The sequence below is a fragment of the Dreissena polymorpha genome, chromosome 1 (genome assembly GCF_020536995.1).
Source record: "Dreissena polymorpha isolate Duluth1 chromosome 1, UMN_Dpol_1.0, whole genome shotgun sequence".
NCBI lineage: Eukaryota > Metazoa > Mollusca > Bivalvia > Myida > Dreissenidae > Dreissena > Dreissena polymorpha.
The window spans coordinates 84,710,005-84,728,753 of record NC_068355.1 but is presented as its reverse complement, the minus strand read 5'-3'; the positions used below and the strand labels follow the sequence as shown (position 1 = coordinate 84,728,753).

General features: G+C 35.1%; 1 protein-coding gene across 1 annotated transcript in view; it reads left to right on the top strand.

The window, feature by feature from the left end:
* LOC127834100 (uncharacterized) overlaps positions 1–18,749 on the top strand; it is a 117,055-nt gene that overhangs the window by 5,910 nt on the left and 92,396 nt on the right. The window contains exons 2-3 of the mRNA XM_052359747.1: positions 8,142–8,301; positions 12,431–12,675. Coding sequence (XP_052215707.1) covers positions 8,142–8,301; positions 12,431–12,675 — 405 coding nt within the window. The remainder of the gene's footprint in view (positions 1–8,141; positions 8,302–12,430; positions 12,676–18,749) is intronic.

Below are 18,749 nucleotides of genomic sequence, written 5' to 3'. Positions count from 1 at the left end.
TCGTTTATGTGATGTTTAAAAATAATAATATACGCATAAATGTTTAATATTATTTATATTTACCACGGTAAAACAACTCTCTTAAATGTATCAATATGCAAAAACGTCACGTTGCGAGTAAGTTTGTGTAATTTATTCGTATGACCTATATTTGTGTCTGGGTTCACGGAATGCAACAGGGAAAGTCCAGATCGGGAATTAATCGAAAGTAAACACCCGTTCAGTGTTTCATTTTTATAAGTAAAATATACAGCTTATTGGTTTATCAAACATTCCGACTGCGATTCACGATTATAAAATGATTAATTGCTTAATTAAGATGGATATTTAAATTAGTTTTGCTTGAATATGATCATTTAAATAAATCAAATTCCAATTAAGCTTGTATTTTAATATGAAAAACATCGTCATTTAAAACTGGACATTCCAATTTTGAGATAAACATATAATAATATTCACCAATTTACTATAGCGAAACAGTTTGAACGGGCAATCAGGCAAAAACATAAGCACGTGTGAAATTCCATCGCTTTACCTGTTATTGTTGTTAAACCAAAAAAAACTAATTTCAACCATCATTTTAACGCCGTGTATAAAACAAAATACAATAAAAGATGGGCTTCAAAACAAGCTTTGACTATTTTAATCAACAGGAAAGTTGCTTAACAGCAGCATTTACATATGAGTATTTAATTTTAAGTAAATCACAAACTGAAAATAGATCCACGAACAACAAGATATAAGCTGAACAAAGAGTTTAGTTCTTATGAACGATAATGCAAGATCTGAAGGTTTCGCGGACTCTTACACGCACTTAAAGGACCCGGGTCCTGGCATGTAAATGAACCGGGCTTGCGATTGGACCGCTGGGGACATGCTCATGGTCGGCTGGTCGGCAGGTACACGAACTGACAGGACGTGCTCGACGCACAGCCAAAGTGACGGTTAATCGTTTCCATCGGTTAGCAGTTGCTTTCGGCAAAGGGGTATTTCTCTCAAACACATGACGAAGATGTGCTTTTAAATTATTTGCTTTTAAATTATTTTTCTTACGGCAAAACTTCTTTCGTCGCTTTTTGAAATAAGTATTTTAATTGAGCAGCAACAGTTTGGCTAAGTAAATTGTATTATGATGAAGGCATGTTCAAATGCGATAATAATCAAGTAGGCGAGGATCTCTATCGGTACGACACGTGTATGGTAGGAACTGTTAATTAAATGTTGGTGTCACTGGCCATGTGAATGATGACACGAAGTATCGACTGGCGTTTCTTGCTGACCACTTCAAACGCGGGTTGGATGAAGCAGAATGGTCCAGTACCGCTTTCGCTGTCCACCGTGTAATAAAGTGGCCTATAAGGATAAACAAGTCAATGGACAATGAATTGGCATAGCCTTTAATTACGCTAGAAACTTAAAAATCTACATGATCAAGGTCAGCGCATAAAGTCCGGGAGAAAAATCACTATTTTTTTCACCACACCCGAAATTGCGGTGTATTATAATTCTTAAAGTGTTTTGATATGGGGACACGTCTGATAAAGAATCCAAATGATGTCGGGCCTATATCATTGACACATCACATGTCAGTATCTACACCCTTAAATCATAAGAGATTGGATTGTCTACCTGACCTCGCCACACTTTTGGGGCTGAACTCCACGTTGCGGTCAACTTCTTTTAAGATATAACCCTCCTTTTTTTTAACTTTTTTTCATATATAATAATTAAAGAAACATAAACAATCAAAACCAACATATTTCGTAAAATAAAATTACCCCCCCCCCCAACAAAAAAAAAACTAACATGCGATCTTGATTTTTAATGCCCCGCTAATAAAATTCTACTTTTAAATGGTTCTTCAGCACCGATTTGGTTTGTCTTATTTAGATTACCCTTTTTTAGTTAACAAATCAGTAGGTACTACAACCATTTCATTGCTTAGTGTATGGTTTATTGCAGTGTCTCTTGTGAGGTACTGCGTGTTTTTCTTCAATCATTCTGCAAATATGCAGGTTTAAACTCTAAACATTGAGTGTCAGGTTTAAGTTTTGAACCTATGATCTCTGCTTACCATGGCCATGTCTCATAAAATTTGTTTCTATGAACATGTCGCTCCATATGGCATGCCATACCAACAGAACATGGTCCATGACAAGCGCAGTCTTTGAAAACTCGTTTTGTTCACTTTCGGGCATTGTCTTACCTAACCTTAGATAATAGAAGCCGTATATTGCGTCGTTTTTGTGTGCAGCATACACATATATGGTTACATGAGCTTTACTGATGGCCGGTGCAGCGGGCATAATCTTCTCTGTCTTCTCGAACTTAAATTATTATAATAATGCCTTAACAAAAAGTATACTTACAATTTAGACGTACAACTAGCAGATAGCAGTGTTGTTAAGATACATTTCAAGATCATTTAAAGATCATCACTGATCATCGGCTTCCCACTGACCACACATACTCATCAGGAAGTGCATACCACCGAGACGTAGTATAACATCCTGAAACGTCCCTATGTAAGCCCAGATAATATTGTCTTCAGTTCTATACAGCTATAGATCACCTGTAAACTCATTGAAGTTTTGACCATACTGTGATTCTAATATTTTTGCCTTTTGTAGATATGTCATTATCGTGTCTTGGTCTGCATTGTCATATCTATAGGTGGAAAATAATCTACCTTTGCTTAGGTCATACTGCATGTACCTGCTATTGCAGAAATATTCAGTTGTCACATTTGTAAATGTTATTTGTAGTAGATGTCGTTTAATCTAGAATAGCGTTTTAAAGGACTTGTTTACAGATTTCCTACTGATTGAACATAGACATTTAATGTATATGCCGATTCAAAATATAATATTTAGTATAGTCTTATAATTTAAATAGGGAGGAAATTGTTGAATAAAATATATTGCCTTTAAAGAGATTACCTTTGGAAGAGTACCAACATGTTGCTAGCTACCACTGCACCGTTCAGGTATTTTAGCATGTTACTGTGATTTTTAAACGCTGTTTTAGAAATATAAGTATTTTCTGGATTAGCAATGAAGCTTTTTATTATTTAATAATAATAATTAAAGACTGGGTTCCTACATGAATTTACAAATTAAGTGCCCGAAACTTCCATTTAGGAGAGCCAGAAAAAGCAGGGCCTGACAAGCTTTCGATACCACTGTGGTCTTCTTGTATTACTTGGATTGTTTAAAAAGGCATCTACAGATAATTTAATAATTTGTAACGCCTATAAAGTTTGTGGGACCCGCTTGCAGAAATCTCGACATAGCAGTCAAAGTGGTCGAGTGTATGTGAGTGCGTGTGTGCCTGCGCAAGTGCGTGCTACTCAAAGCTTTTCTATTCTGTAACGTTAACGTTAAATTTTAAAATAAATTACCACAGGTATTTCACATAATGTGATTAATAGTAACACCCATATCCGTACCTCCAAGGTCATAAGAATCCGAGGTCAAAGGTCTAATTCAGCCGTAAATCAGCCTGTCTGGACTGTAACTGTGTCAATAATATTGCGGTTTTATGTTTAACAAATGATCACCATAAAAAGACGGCGTATCGCCTAAAATATATAATATGATTGTAATATATAGAAGTTGAAGGTCAAATATGACTTTTAAACGATTCGTCAGGTTTGTACGTGTGTCATTCATCCTGCAAGTTTAAAATAACTTGCCACTAATCACTCCCATTAGGAGACGATTTTCGCTTGCAACACCCGTTCCAATATCTCAAACGTCAAGGTCAAACTTAATAAGTCAAAGGTTAAATAAGGCAATAAAACAAACAAACATTCCTTATGACTTTTTCGTTTAGCTTTATGAACATTTGATTTCAATGTCAACTGATAGTTACTTATGAGCAATACTGAATTTAAGCTATGTAATTCTATAACCTTTGTGTTATTTCACTCATTTAAAGGTTATAATCCGTTGCAATTGCCAAATTATATGCATAATAACTTTATGCATTAAAAGTATTGATATTTATTTTTAAAGATCGCTTTCGTGGTTTATTACTTATAATTGAACATTTAAAATACTTCGGGGATGATCTCTCTTACGATATCTTTTATTTTTATGTCTTAACACAACTCTTCTTTTTAATCAAATGCATAAAAACACGTATCTTGTTAAATAATGAAAACTATACCGGTTCACCCGACCTATGTTATATTGAAGTATTACAACGCGTTTTAATATTCTTTCACATTTCAAGGGAATAGATTATAGGTTTATAATAGGTTTATAACTTGCGAATATATCAAGCACGTTGTCGCGGCGGTTCACTTTGGGTCTAACTCGCCTTGTCAGATACATGTCCTTTTTTATGGTTTAATCATATACATACATACATACATACAAACATACATACATACATACATACATACATACATACATACATACATACATACATACATACATACATACATACATACATACATACATACATACATACATACATACATACATACATACATACATACATACATACATACATACATACATACATACATACATACATACATACATACATACATACATACATACATACATACATACATACATACATACATACATACATACATACATACATACATACATACATACATACATACATACATACATACATACATACATACATACATACATACATACATACATACATACATACATACATACATACTACATACATACATACTACATACATACATACATACATACATACATTACATACATACATACATACATACATACATACATACATACATACAATACATACATACATACATACATACATACATACATACATACATACATACATACATACATACATACATACATACATACATACATACATACATACATACATACTTACATACATACATACATACATACATACATACATATATATATATGCATAATTATAACATGTTACCGCGGTTTACACGAAGTGCAAATATTGACTGGTAAAGCACACGACAGACTTATGACTTGCTTTGAGTAATGCGCTGCATGATAAAACTTCTAAGTTAAAAATAATATATAAAGCCTAAATGTTGAAAAGCAAAAGTTGCTTCATAATTCATGTGTTATTCATATAAATAGTCGTTTATAGATGGTATGACATGAACCTCCCTTAAACGTCAAAAAAAGTAAATGAAATATACATATTTAATATTACTTTTAAAAGCAATCTAAAGGCGCTTCACTTTTGTCGACTAATGAACGTAAGCGTCTTTATTGGATCTCGTATGTTGATGTTTATTTCCTTTACTGAAACAATTACCGAAGTCCAAATGGCATGGGACTCACATTTGCTTTGTTGAATATACTATCAATTGTATTTATATAATAATGGCACAGAAATGCACGTGAAGCAGCACATTAGCATATACATTTTGTTAACGGTTTTTAACAAACATGATCCATATGGTTATATATAACACATGTGTAGGTACTCACATTTATGAAAAAATAGAATCATAATTTGCTAACTCTTGTATGTTTATACTTATTTCAAGAATATATTATAATACCCAAAATTAATTGCAAACGTAATAGTACAGACTGAATCTCTACGGTGTAATGCTTGACATGAACTGCATGTTCGTTCCGTTGAAAGTAGGGATGGGAACAAATAGTGAAATAATGTTCGAAAAGGCGTTCTTCACTATTCAAATATATTTGAATAAATGATTTCTAAACCTTTTTTAACAAATGCCCGAACTAACGAAAGTGCGGAACAAAGGGCTGTTCCTGACTGCCAAAAATATCACTATAACACGTATCTTATGCATCTTTAAAAAGGGCGATACTAGTCGATTTCAAATTGGGGTGTCATGTAAAATATAATCAAGTAATATTTTCAACAAACAGGAAAGCTAGATTATCACATTCATTTTTCGAAGCATTTTAATTATGTCGGTTGTATTTTAATTAAGGATTAAGACTATCATATAGGTTTTCTGTTTGCATTTCAGGTGAGATTGCTTTTTGGCAAATATTACAAAATTTGCAGAGACATACTATCTAGCTTATCTATAAAGAGATTTCCGTGACACACTTGCTCATTCTTTTGCCCCCTCCTCGGCAATCGCGAAAGAGGCAGGTTGCAACATTGCGTGTGAGGGAAGAAATTCGAGCAATGACCGACCTTGAAATTGTTTCTTACATCAACGCTGAAATGACTGAAGACCGATAGGTATTGTTTCGAGTGATTAATTACACGTATAATTTCATAATGTCATTAGAAAGAAAGTTATCTGTAAATTTTTAATAATGAATTGTTCCCCGTAGCAAGACTACGTAAAACATCATCAGCATATTGCAATATAACATTCCAATCATGCACCGTGAGTCCCCGGTCTTCTCGTGCTCAATGTGAAAGAAGTTATCGGCCTTTGTCGATAAATGATCTTTTTTCTTTTTAGAACTATTATCAGTAAGAAAATGCATTTAATTTTTAGCAGAAATCTACCTGCATTTAAAAGTATAATAAAAAGATTCTCATACATAGACATGACAACTTAAAAAAGGATAGTATATTAAAACCCTATTAACATGCACATTTTTCTTCATATGTTTCCTTTTCACCTACCAAGGATTATAAATTGCATATGCGAATCATTTCACATTAAAAATTATATTCCTGTCTAATAGTTGTTAAGATAATAATCATTTATAAACTGCTTTTTCAGGTACTAATTGAATTATATCATAAAACATATTTGCTGTACCTATTGTTCTTGTATTAAATCTTTTTTTTTTTCATTTAATGTATAACATTTCCAAAAAAACTTTTTCTCAATAAGAATAATATGGTTTCAATTTCGGTGGGCCATCTTGTGCCCGTGAGCATACATTTAATAAACAACAATACTTCAAAAAGTGTCTATATACTCGGTAGCCTGTAATGCCTCTGAAGTAAAAACAATAGCTACACTTACACTTACTTGTAAATTTTGTTTTGCATAAACAATTTCGAATATGAGATCATAAAAAAATGCGGAAAAATAATGTCATTTTTATTCAATTTAAACTTATGTCATTTGAACTTACGGTCAATCGCATTTAGAACACAGGGGCTTTAAAAACAAGTATGATGAGGGTAAAGCGTTCACAATATATTGTACAAAGCAATTTATAACAAACCACAAAAGTTCATAGATTAACACTTTGCATGAGAAAACATTCAAGATATATGTTTCTTACGCGGTGTTCAGACGTTTTGGCGGATGTTCAGAACGTCATTTGTATTTCCGCTTTGGATTTTATTCTGAACGAATAATTGATGCGTTCGAAGAACAATTGCTTTTTGTAAGACCGAAAAATTGATCAAATTGTGTTAAACAATTTTAATGTGCAATGATGACAGGCGATATATTAAATGACAGCAAACCTCGCATTAAATTGTATAACGCTCGTGAATATTTATAAATAAGTTTGATGACGTCTAGCGTAACCTGTCAAATGTTTCCCTTAATAACAATGCAGTGAATAATATATCAGAATCTGACGCATACCTGAGAACAGCTCTTTCGCATGCTCAATGATCTCAATTCTTCAGTCTAAGTCGTGATGTTGTTTAGAAAAGTAGTGTTCCAATTTATAAATTTTACAAAATTGTCTTTTTTTTTTTATTTAATATAATTGATAATTATTAATCAAAGTTGCACAAAGTAATCATTTGGCTTTAAGTCGGTTTATATTAATCTGATGCGCATATATTGTTTCTTAAAAATTCTTTGTTTAGAAAATAAATACATTTATTCGAAAAAAATATTTAAAATTAAAATGTTCCTTATATGTTAAACAAAAAAACACTATGGAAATTATTAACGGCATGTGTAAAAATTGTAAGTAGCTCTTAATCAAATAAGCTCGGTGCACGACATTTAATAGGAAAAACGATTATAATTAAGACAACTGAATATAAACAACGAAAACGACACATAGTATATTCACGACTGACTGACTAATGTGATTAAGTTCGTAATTAATTGATGATATTGACATTTCTTGATGAAGCGAATATATGTCATATTTTACTATTTTGAATGTAAAAAAGTATACAATTATTGATAATTAAGACATTTAATATGATGTGATTTTCTTTTGCAGCTGTATCTTCAGGCGGCAGGAGTAAGCCTGTCGCTATGGATACTCGGACTTCACGTGTGGACAGCCTCAGCTTCTGTGGAACCTTTGACGTACCTGCCGCATGACTTGCAGTCTTATTTTAACACCTGTCACGGGTGTGGAGACCTGACGGAGCAAACAGGTTTGCAATATTCCAATGTACCTCGTATTTTACCTAACAAGTAGAAACTCATACAAATTATTGTTAAATTCTCGTTAAATGTCTAATGAATAAGGCTATCTCGCATGTGTTTTTGTCGTCTTTATTCGATCCATTTTCGCGTTGAATCCTGTATAGCTGTAACGTAATACTAGTCTGATTTACCGAGCGGCATAATGAATATGAATGATCGTGCAAAATAACGAGATGATGAATAAATGTTTGGAAAAAAAGTAGCTCCAAAGTCGACCCGGAATCAAGTCTGCGCTAAAATCTATTACATGTATGTCATATACTATGAAGTTGAATTTCTTTTATAAACCATGAACTTATTTTATGTAATTATCAGATTTAACCATTCATTTACCTTGGTTTATAACTATTGTGGTTAGTTTTTAAAATAAGTTCGCGTTCAATGATTCGATATAATGAGTGCAAAATCGTTTAGACTGTATGTTACCAGTCTATTGTGTAACAAAATATTTCCAGTAACTACCGTCTTCTGACCGTTTAAAGTAGTTCTAACCTTGTGAGCAGAAAAAGCCAGATGATAAGTAAACGCGTCCGTATCAATAATTCAATATATATATATATATATATATATATATATATATAATATATATATATCATATATATATATATATATATATATATCTAATATATTTTTTTTTTTTAATTATATATATATATATATATATATATATATATATATATATATATATATATATATATATATATATATATATATATATATATATAATAAAAACGCTTTTATTAAAGACCTCTCGGTCTTCTTCAGCGGCATTTATTTGTAAAGCATATCATGTTTAGCGGAAGTGACGTTATATTATTGAACGTTAAATTGCGCGCCATTTTTATTAGTCTTTTGTGTTAAGTCAATATGGTTTGAACGTCCTCAATTTACGCTTCCAAAGTTGTTCGATGGTCTTCCTGTACTCGTCCGATCCATTTAATTTTTCGAGTCCAATGCCCCGGAAGTCCGCGACGCTGTGGCCGTTCGTGTCAAAGTGCTCGGCAACCGGGTCATTGTGTCGAGTCCGTATCCGGGACAGGTTAAGGAGATGTCGCTGGTACAGGGTATCTCCCGTTTCCCCTACTTATACAAAGGTCTTACATCGTTCGCAGTGTACAGCGTAGACTACATTATTGGATTTGCAGGTGACCTCGTTCCGCACATTGTAGCTTTTGCCGGTGGTATCGCTGAAGTCGGTTGTGTCTCTCACATACGACGGAAGTGACGTCACATGATCGAGCAGTTCATTTTCCACTATTTCCGCCATCTTCTCTGTCGGGTGATTACGGCCGTTTACAATAGTGCGGAGAGGCTTCCCAGGTTTATGAAGCTTCGTGTTGCCCTGAAGCTTACCGGAAGTTCCACCGCTGCTGGTGAGATACCTTCTAAGGTCACTGTCGATCGACCCCTTCTTGTAAAGAGTGTCGATCACTTTTTTCACTTTGTTTTCCACAATTCTTGTTCTATCATCCGTCACGTCGACGTATGTGTCACTGTCCGACATTTCACACTTCAGCTTTTTGACATAGTCTTCCCTGTCCATTATCACTATCCCCGACCCCTTGTCGGCAGGCCGAATAACGATGTTGTCGTCGTGGAGTAATTCTTTGCTTGTCTGTTCTTCCGATTTGCTGAGATTATATTTAAATTTTCGTTTTAATCCGCAAATGATGTCGTCCTTGACCGCTTGTATATATGTGTCCAGCCATTTGTCGCGGCCAGCCTTTGGCGTCCACGTCGAGGTATTCTTTTTGCATTGATGCTCATCTTCCCTGGTTCTATGTTCAGTGTCTTCTGCATAGAAATATTCTTTTAAGCGCATACGGCGTTCCCACGCTTACAAGTCTGTAAGTAATTTTCCTTTGTCTATTGTTTTTCTAGTCGGTATGAACTTCAGTCCTTTCGACAGCAGGGATATCTGAGCATCAGTTAACGTCTTCTTTGATAGGTTGGTAACAACACTCATTTTGTTTTCGTCATGTTTCGTTTTTGTTTTTGCCATGCACCGTGTGGTCTGCATTTCCTCCAAGGAGAGTGTTGTTTCTTTTGTAATCACGGACGTAGGTCTTTCATGCTGCCGAATAAAGTCAAAATGCTGGTTTTCAAGCCGCATACAAATGAACTTCCGTATGGCGATTCTCTTTCGACAGGAAATCGCAGCCAACTCAAGCACCCATTGCTGTTTTGTTTCACGTATATGTCTACGTCGTATAATGTTGAAGCCGCTAATATTTCCGCCTCTGTAGCCCAAAAGCGAGAGTTGCCATCGCTTTGTTTCATGCAGCTTATGTGTACACCATAATCACCATCAATATAGTTCTTGTAAGTGGATTCGTTGTCCAGCATGTGATTAGTTACAGAAGTTCTTACAAGTTCATGTTTCTCGGGATCATCGAATATTCCTGCCGCAATACACAGGAAAAAGCAGTTTCCATCTTTTTCAATCAAAAGAAGACACTGATCGTCTGCACTTATCTTCCGAGTTCGAAGTAATTTAAGTTTTCGTTTTTTAGTTCTGATGAGATCAATTTTCATTTTTAATGAAAAGTCTGTAAGTTCACAAAGTTTCTTGTCAAATTGCGGTTTACTGATAAGCGATGAAAGTTTAGTTTCATAGTCCATTTTCAGTTGTTGAGCTTCTTTCAGAACACGGTCACAGAAGGCGACACTTTCGGACATCAGAGAAGGCGATGCTTTGTGTAAAATGTCTGATACGCTGGCGGCCTCATAACTATTGGTTTCAAGATCCATTTTCCATTTAATGTCGAACCCCGTAGGAACTAATTCTGAATTTATACAATCAAGCAGGAACTGTTTATGGCTTTCATATCGACAAATCTTTCCAGTTACTTTCTTCAGTCGCGCAAATTCAACATATTCCGTTTCGGGATATGCCATCACGTTGTTGCATATAATAAATTCGCTTTTAGCCGTTTATATAAAGTTAAACTCTTTGATTAAATTTGCCGTAGCTTTCGACCTCTCGGTCTTCTTCAGCGGCATTTATTTTTGAAGCATATCATGTTTAGCGGAAGTGACGTTAAATTATTGAACGTTACATTGCGCGCCATTTTTATTAGTCTTTTGTGTTAAGTCCATATGGTTTGAACGTCCTCAATTTACGCTTCCAAAGTTGTTCGATGGTCTTCCGGTACTCGTCCGATCCATTTATTTTTTCGAGTCCCATGACCCGGAAGTCCGCGACGTTGTGGCCGTTCGTGTAAAAGTTCTCGGCAACCGGGTCATTGTGTCGAGTCCGTATCCGGGACAGGTTAAGGAGATGTCGCTGGTACAGGGTATCTCCCGTTTCCCCTACGTTTACAAATGTCTTACATCGTTTGTCTGTTTATAATTAATTTTAGCAAAAAATTGATAATGTACACAGTCAAATGGTAATTAAATAGTGAATAATTAATGTCTCCTTAGTAATAAATAGTCTCCTTAGTAATAGTAATAAATAATCGACATGAACCGCACGTTTGTTTGGTTGAAAGTTGGGAGGTGAACAAATAGTTAAATAATGTTCGAATTCAAATGTACGAACTAACGAACGTCCGGGACAAATAACTGTTCCCTATTGCTACAAATATAACGATACATAGTATCGTTTATGCATATTTTGAAAAAGAAAAAGAGTAATAAATTTTCAAAAGGATAATTAATTGTGTTCTTTATTCGCCACTTAATAAAATGTAATAATCATAAGGTTTCAGATATTTTTGGAATATTGAAATGCCCGAAATTACGCAAATGTGAATAAAATGACTTTTCCTATTTGCTCATATATCACTAAACATAGTACCTTACATGCATCTTTTTAAAAAGGGATACGGTGATATCTTTGTGTTACCCTTTAATTGCTTATATTCGTTTTCGTGTAGGAATTTAATTAATAAAACCTAAAATATTATACATGAACATATGTGTCGATTCACAATTGGAGTATTTAAAAATATAAACTAGGTAGTACTGTTTTCAATAAAAAGCAACACATACATCTCCCAGCATTTGAATAATCTCGCTTGTATTGAAAATAAAATTTAAGATTACCATATAGATTTTCTGTTTGCATTTCAGGTGAACTTGCTTATTGGCACGTGATGCAGGCATATGTTAACAAATTCGCCGAAAACAATCCTAGCTTATCGGAAAGTGAGCTTTCCTATTTCCATGAAACACTTGCTCATTCTTTCGCCCCCTACCGCAGCCATCGCTCAAAGAGGCAGGTTGCAGCACCACGTGTGAGAAAGGAAATTCGAGCCATGACCGACGCTGAAAGAGTTAGATACTTCAACGCCCTGAATCAGCTGAAGACCAATACGGTATTGTTACATTTGATGGATTACACGTATTATTTCATAACGTCATCGAAGAGAAAGTAATCCTCTATATTTCAAAAAAAAAATGTTCCTCTTTAAATGGTACGTTTAGTTTTAAGTGCTTGGTAAAGGCGTAATGAAATAATTACGCATATATTTAAGATAATATATCGCGATTTACGTTATACGATTATAATACATGTATACGTACTTACGGTCGTTTAATTATTCTGTGGATCTGAACACCTCTAAAGAGACTTACGCAAAAAATAGTTTGATAATATAATGTTCTGTAAGAGATGACTTGCTTTGTTGTTAACTACATTGTCCGTATCCCACAGTCATTGAGACCAAACGTGTACGACGCATTGGCCGCTTTCCACCAAGGAGCTAATGTCCAAAGAGCACACTTTGGTCCTGCATTCCCGGGTTGGCATCGCCTGTATCTTTGGATGTAAGAAAAACAAAACCCTGCATTTGGCATCATTTGTTTATTAGCATTCGTTATATTTATTGATCGGTTCTTCTAAAGATCTTCTATATTGTAACACATTTCGATCGCATATTGGAGTAAAGCCCAATAAACACTCACAATCAATTAATATGTCGTAAAAATCGTAAAATAAAGTTAACCCATACAAAATCAGTGTTCCTGGTGAGAACTACGTCGTGCTTCCGACGCTGTCCGAAGCCTATCTCGCGTTCACCTGTTAATGTTCGGATATCGTCGCGGGAAATTAATAAGGAATATATTCCTTCACAATAAATAAAGACGAGCATTTTGCATCTCGTTAAATCTATGTTACCAGACCACATTTAACTTTCCAATTTTGGCAATTGCTATAAGGAACACTGATTTGTATGTGTTAAATATATTTTTCGAAATATTTTACGAAATATTAGTTGATTATAGGTGTTTATCGGGCTCTAATAATTTTTAGGGCTCTGCCTATATTTCAGACTCGAAACATTTCTTCGGCAGCAGGATCCCCAAGTGACGATTCCATACTGGGCATCACACCTTGACGGTGAAATGACTACGCCCACAAGCTCCGTGTTATTCAGCGACGCGTTTTTTGGACCTGGCTTTGGACTCCCAATTACGGGACCATTTCGTACCTGGCCTCAAATTAACCCTAACACAGTGTTCACAAGAAACCTAGCAGCAGGTACCCAGCTGTTCACGGTTGCCGGAATAAATGCCATTCTTCGTCGACGTCGGAATAGAGACATCCTGGTTCCCACCGCGCCAGCTGACAGTAATTTTGAGCTACAGCATGGTGGAGCGCATGTCTTTATTGGCGGAACAATGAATAATCTGAATGCAGCTGCCAGAGATCCCATATTCTTCAGCCATCACGCATTTGTCGATCAAATTTGGGAACGTTTTCGTCTAAACCAAAGAGCCGCGGGTATTCCAACAGCCACCGATTACCCGTGGGATCCAAATGATCCAAGGATCCGGGCATCACACAATCCAAACCTAACGGCGGGATTTACAACAGTAGGTAGCCCTTTCAATTCTTTCCGCCAGATTGATGGTTTCTCGGACGACTTTTTCCAACTCGTTCAGTACGAGCAGGTGCCCTCGTGTGCAACAGGCTGCGCAGGATCACGATATCTTCGCTGCAACACTGCGACAAACCGATGCGTTTCGAGAAGTACTGCGGAGGTTAGGGCAGCTGGTATCAACGTGGACACACAACCAGGTCTTATTCCGGCTGGAAGAAAGAAACGTCAAGCTGTTCAAAGAAACTACGAAGTGTGTGATCGCAATTGGTTTCTGCACGATGTCAACGTCAATTCAATGTCGCTTGCTTCTCCAGACGATTTAAGGAACACATACACCAACTCGTGGTCTTATATACCCGTTAAAATTATTACGAAAAGGCCTACAGATTACATCGATTTTCAAAAATTTTCTGCTTACGGTAGCCATGTCAATGGGGTTAACAAGCAGCCTGAACTGACCCAATTCGGAACACAAAAAAGTTACGAGTATTGCAGAGACCATATGGACGCTCCAGGAAAAATAAGGATTGTTGCATACGGGCTAAATCACGACGCCTATTCGGAGGAATACGTAATATCGGACAACCGACTTGCAGTTTCCGAATCGATCGGCGTCATAGCGGTCAAAACGCCGACGCTGGCTAGTTCTGACGTAATGGTTGCTGCGTTCGATATATGCGGTCGAGTGTGTCGCCCATACTGCAAATCCGAGCCTGACACAACCCATAATCATGTTTTTGCTGGCGCATTTAAAGTGTCAACCGAATCACCATCGATGTACAGTGCCTCGTATAGCGATGCTCTGCTAAGCATTTGGGAAACCCCGACCGACGGCGCGTGTCCCTCCGTGAACAACAATCTTGTTCCTCTGATTTTCTTTTGCGAGTACACGGACCACTGGATTTGGGGTCCAAACACGTCCCCTGCCCCTTGATTTTACATGGGTCTTGAGACCAGCAGTTCTCATTATAGCCACACCATGCTCCTTAATAAAAAAGTATATCTAAATATGTTTAAATAATGAAACAAATTCAGTATATAAATATTGTCTCTTACGCCTCCATTTAAATAAAGAATAATTAAAACTTCATTTTTATGATTTTTTGATGTTTCTAATGATGGCTTACGTTTATATTGCCCTAAACAGCCATTTGGATTTGGTTGCATAGTAACAGACTATTGAGTTTGTCTGTCCAAATAAGTTTAGTGAGCTCGCTGGGAATACCTTAACTTTATTTTTATATAATTATTTTTATTAATGATTAACTAGATGGGCAATGATATGAATATTCGATTATAAATTTAATATCTGTTTTAAGATTGTGTTTCCAACACCACGTTTATTGTGAATTTCAGTTTCTCCGCTAGACCAGTACCGTCTTTCACGAGTTTGTTGAAAATCGCTCGTTGATAGATACGAAATGTAGCAAGCTGGCTTTACACATTATAAAATTGTTTTCTTTAAATACGATTCGAGGCATTTATAGCTGAACAATTATCATTGTATTATTCCTGTGCAATTCTTTCCCTCAATGTAATCGAACAAGAGCGGCTCACCAGACTCTCAGAATCATTTTAGCTCACCTGTACATGGTAAGCTATTGGTATGTCGGACGTCCTCAATCTTTTTAATACGGCGCCGTTATCGTGAAATACACTTCTTATCGAATCTTAAAGTGAGATTATACGATTTTGTATGTGTTAAATTTTTATGTATTGATAAAAATATGTTACAATATCACAAAATAGGCAAGAACAATTATACATTGAGGACGAATTTCATAAAATGCAGCAAAGACAAATTAGCGCCCCGAGCCGGTTGTGACGAAGATATTTCGTACATATTTTCCTAAAATAACAGAAGCAGTCGTCTTGTTATACGGATCGGAGTTAGTGTTCATGTGTCGTATGAAAAGATATCGTTGCAGGAAATTAATATGATCCGTCAAACTAAATTTCGATTTACATCGTACATGCATGATATACATGCTGGCGAATTCGACTGTACAGACATTTTCGATTTCAGAATTAAATATCTTACTTATTTCGCAAAAGAATATTTCGTACACAATTTCAAAAATATAAAGCTAACTTGTAAAAAAATCAATTTTTTAATATTCAATATGTTTAGTGTTTATGTTACTTTAAAGTAACATTATTACTAACTGATTTGTCAAATTTGAAAGTTCTTCTGGTTCCTGAACATGACAAATGATGTACTACTGAATGAATAAACTGTTAAGGTATGGAATTAATATAACGTTTGAAGGGTATTGACATATGGGCATTTTAAGCGAGATGATGTCCGCCTAGCGATCGGGAGGTCACGGGTTCGATCCCCACTGCGGGAGCGTTCTTTATATCTCCCCCATAGACACCATGGAAAAAGATTCGAGAGCGTTTCAAATAAGCCTTAAGCTTGTTATGCAATCGAGCTTAAATAAATAGGTTTAAAAAAAAGCGAGATGTTAATGCATATATGGCTTATCACTTTTAACCCTTTTAATTGACATATTTTTCTCACTTCTTCTATGTTCCACTAAAATATAAATATAAACATAAGTTGCCATATAATTTTTTTAGTTGTTTTCTGTACCAAAATAGACAATGTCTTTAAAATTATCTGAAATCTTGAAGAAAAAAATGAGACTAATTTTTTTTAATGCTTACCTCAAAGGTCATAACAATTCGAGGTCAAATGTCTAATTCAGCCGTAAATCAGCCTGTCTGAACTGTAAATGTGTCAATAATATTGCGGTTTTCAACAAATGATCACCATAAAAAGACGGCGTATCGCCTAAGATATCTAATATGATTGTAATATCTAGAAGTTGAAGGTCAAATATGCCTTTAAACGATTCGTCAGGTTCGTACGTGTATTATTCGTCCTGCAAGTTTACTTGCCACTCAATCACTCCGATTAGGAGACGATTTTCGATTGTAACACCTGTTCCGATATCTCAAACGTCAAGGTCAAACCTATGAGTCAAAGGCTAAATAAGGCAATAAAATAAAGCAACATTCCTTATGACCATTTCGTTTTGCTTTATGAACATGTGATTTCAATTTTAACTGATATTTACTTATGAGCAATAACGGATTTAAGCTATGTAATTATATGACCATTGTGTTATTTCACTCATTTTAAGGTTATAATCCGTTGCAATAGTCATATTATATGTATACTAATTTTATGCTTTATTGATATATTTTTTTTAAAGATCGGTTTCATGGTTTATTACTTATAAACGAACATTTACAATACTGCGGGCATGATCTCTTTCACAATATCTATTATGTTTATGTTAAACGAGTTATATATAAATATATATGCATAGTTATAACATGTTACCGCGGTATGCACGAAGTGCCAAAATTGACTGGTAAAGCACACGGCAGACTTATGACTTGTTTTGAGTAAGTGTTATTCATATGAAGAGTCGTTTGTAGATAGTATGACATGAACATCCCTTAAACGTCAAAAGAGTAATAATTATACAGATTTAATATTACTTAAGCAATCTAAAGGCGCTTCACTTTTTTCGACTAATGGACGTAAGCGTCTTTATTGGATCTCGTATGTTGATGTTTATTTCCTTTACGGAAACACTTATCGAAGTCCAAATTGCATTGGATTCACGTTTGCTATGTTGAATATACAATCAATTTTATTTACAAAATAATGGCAAAGAAATGCACATGAAGCAGCACATTAGCATATGAAGAATGTAAACGTTTTTTTAACAAACATGATCCACATGGTTACATATAACTTATGTGTACGTACTTACATTAATGCAAAAAATAGCATTTTAATTTGCTAACACTTGCATGTTTATACTTATTTCAAGAATATAATATGATACCCAATTTAACTGGAAACGAAATAGTACAGACTGATTCTTTACGGTGTAATGCTTGACATGAACAGCATATTCATTCCGTTGAAAGTAAGGATGAGAACAAATACATGTAGTGAAATAATGTTTGCATGAAAAGGCGTTTTTCACTTTTCAACTATAATTGAATAATTGATTTCTAAACCTTTCATAAAAATGAACAAACTAGCGAAATTGCTGTTCCTAACTGCCACAAATATCGCTATGACGCGTAGCTTTCTAGAGTTCGATTTTACATTGGGGTGTCATTTAAAATATAATCAAGTACTTAAAGAGAAGGTAGATTATCACATTCATGCACTTTTCGCAGCATTTCAATTGTATTTTAATTTAGGATTAAGATTATCATAAAGGTTTTTCTGTTTGCAGAATGCGAGATTGCTTTTGGCACGTGATCCAGGCATATGTTACATAATTTGCAGAGACATAATATCTAGCTTATCGAAAAAAGAGATTTCCGTGACACATTCTCATTCTTTTTCCCCCTCCTTGGCAATCGCCCAACGAGGCAGGTTGCAACATCGCGTATGAGGGAACACATTCGAGAAATAACCGACCTCGAAAGTATTATATACTTCAACGCTCTGAAATGGATGAAGACTTATATTATATTGTTTTGAATGATTAATTACACGGATAATTTTATAATGTCATTAGAAAGAAAGT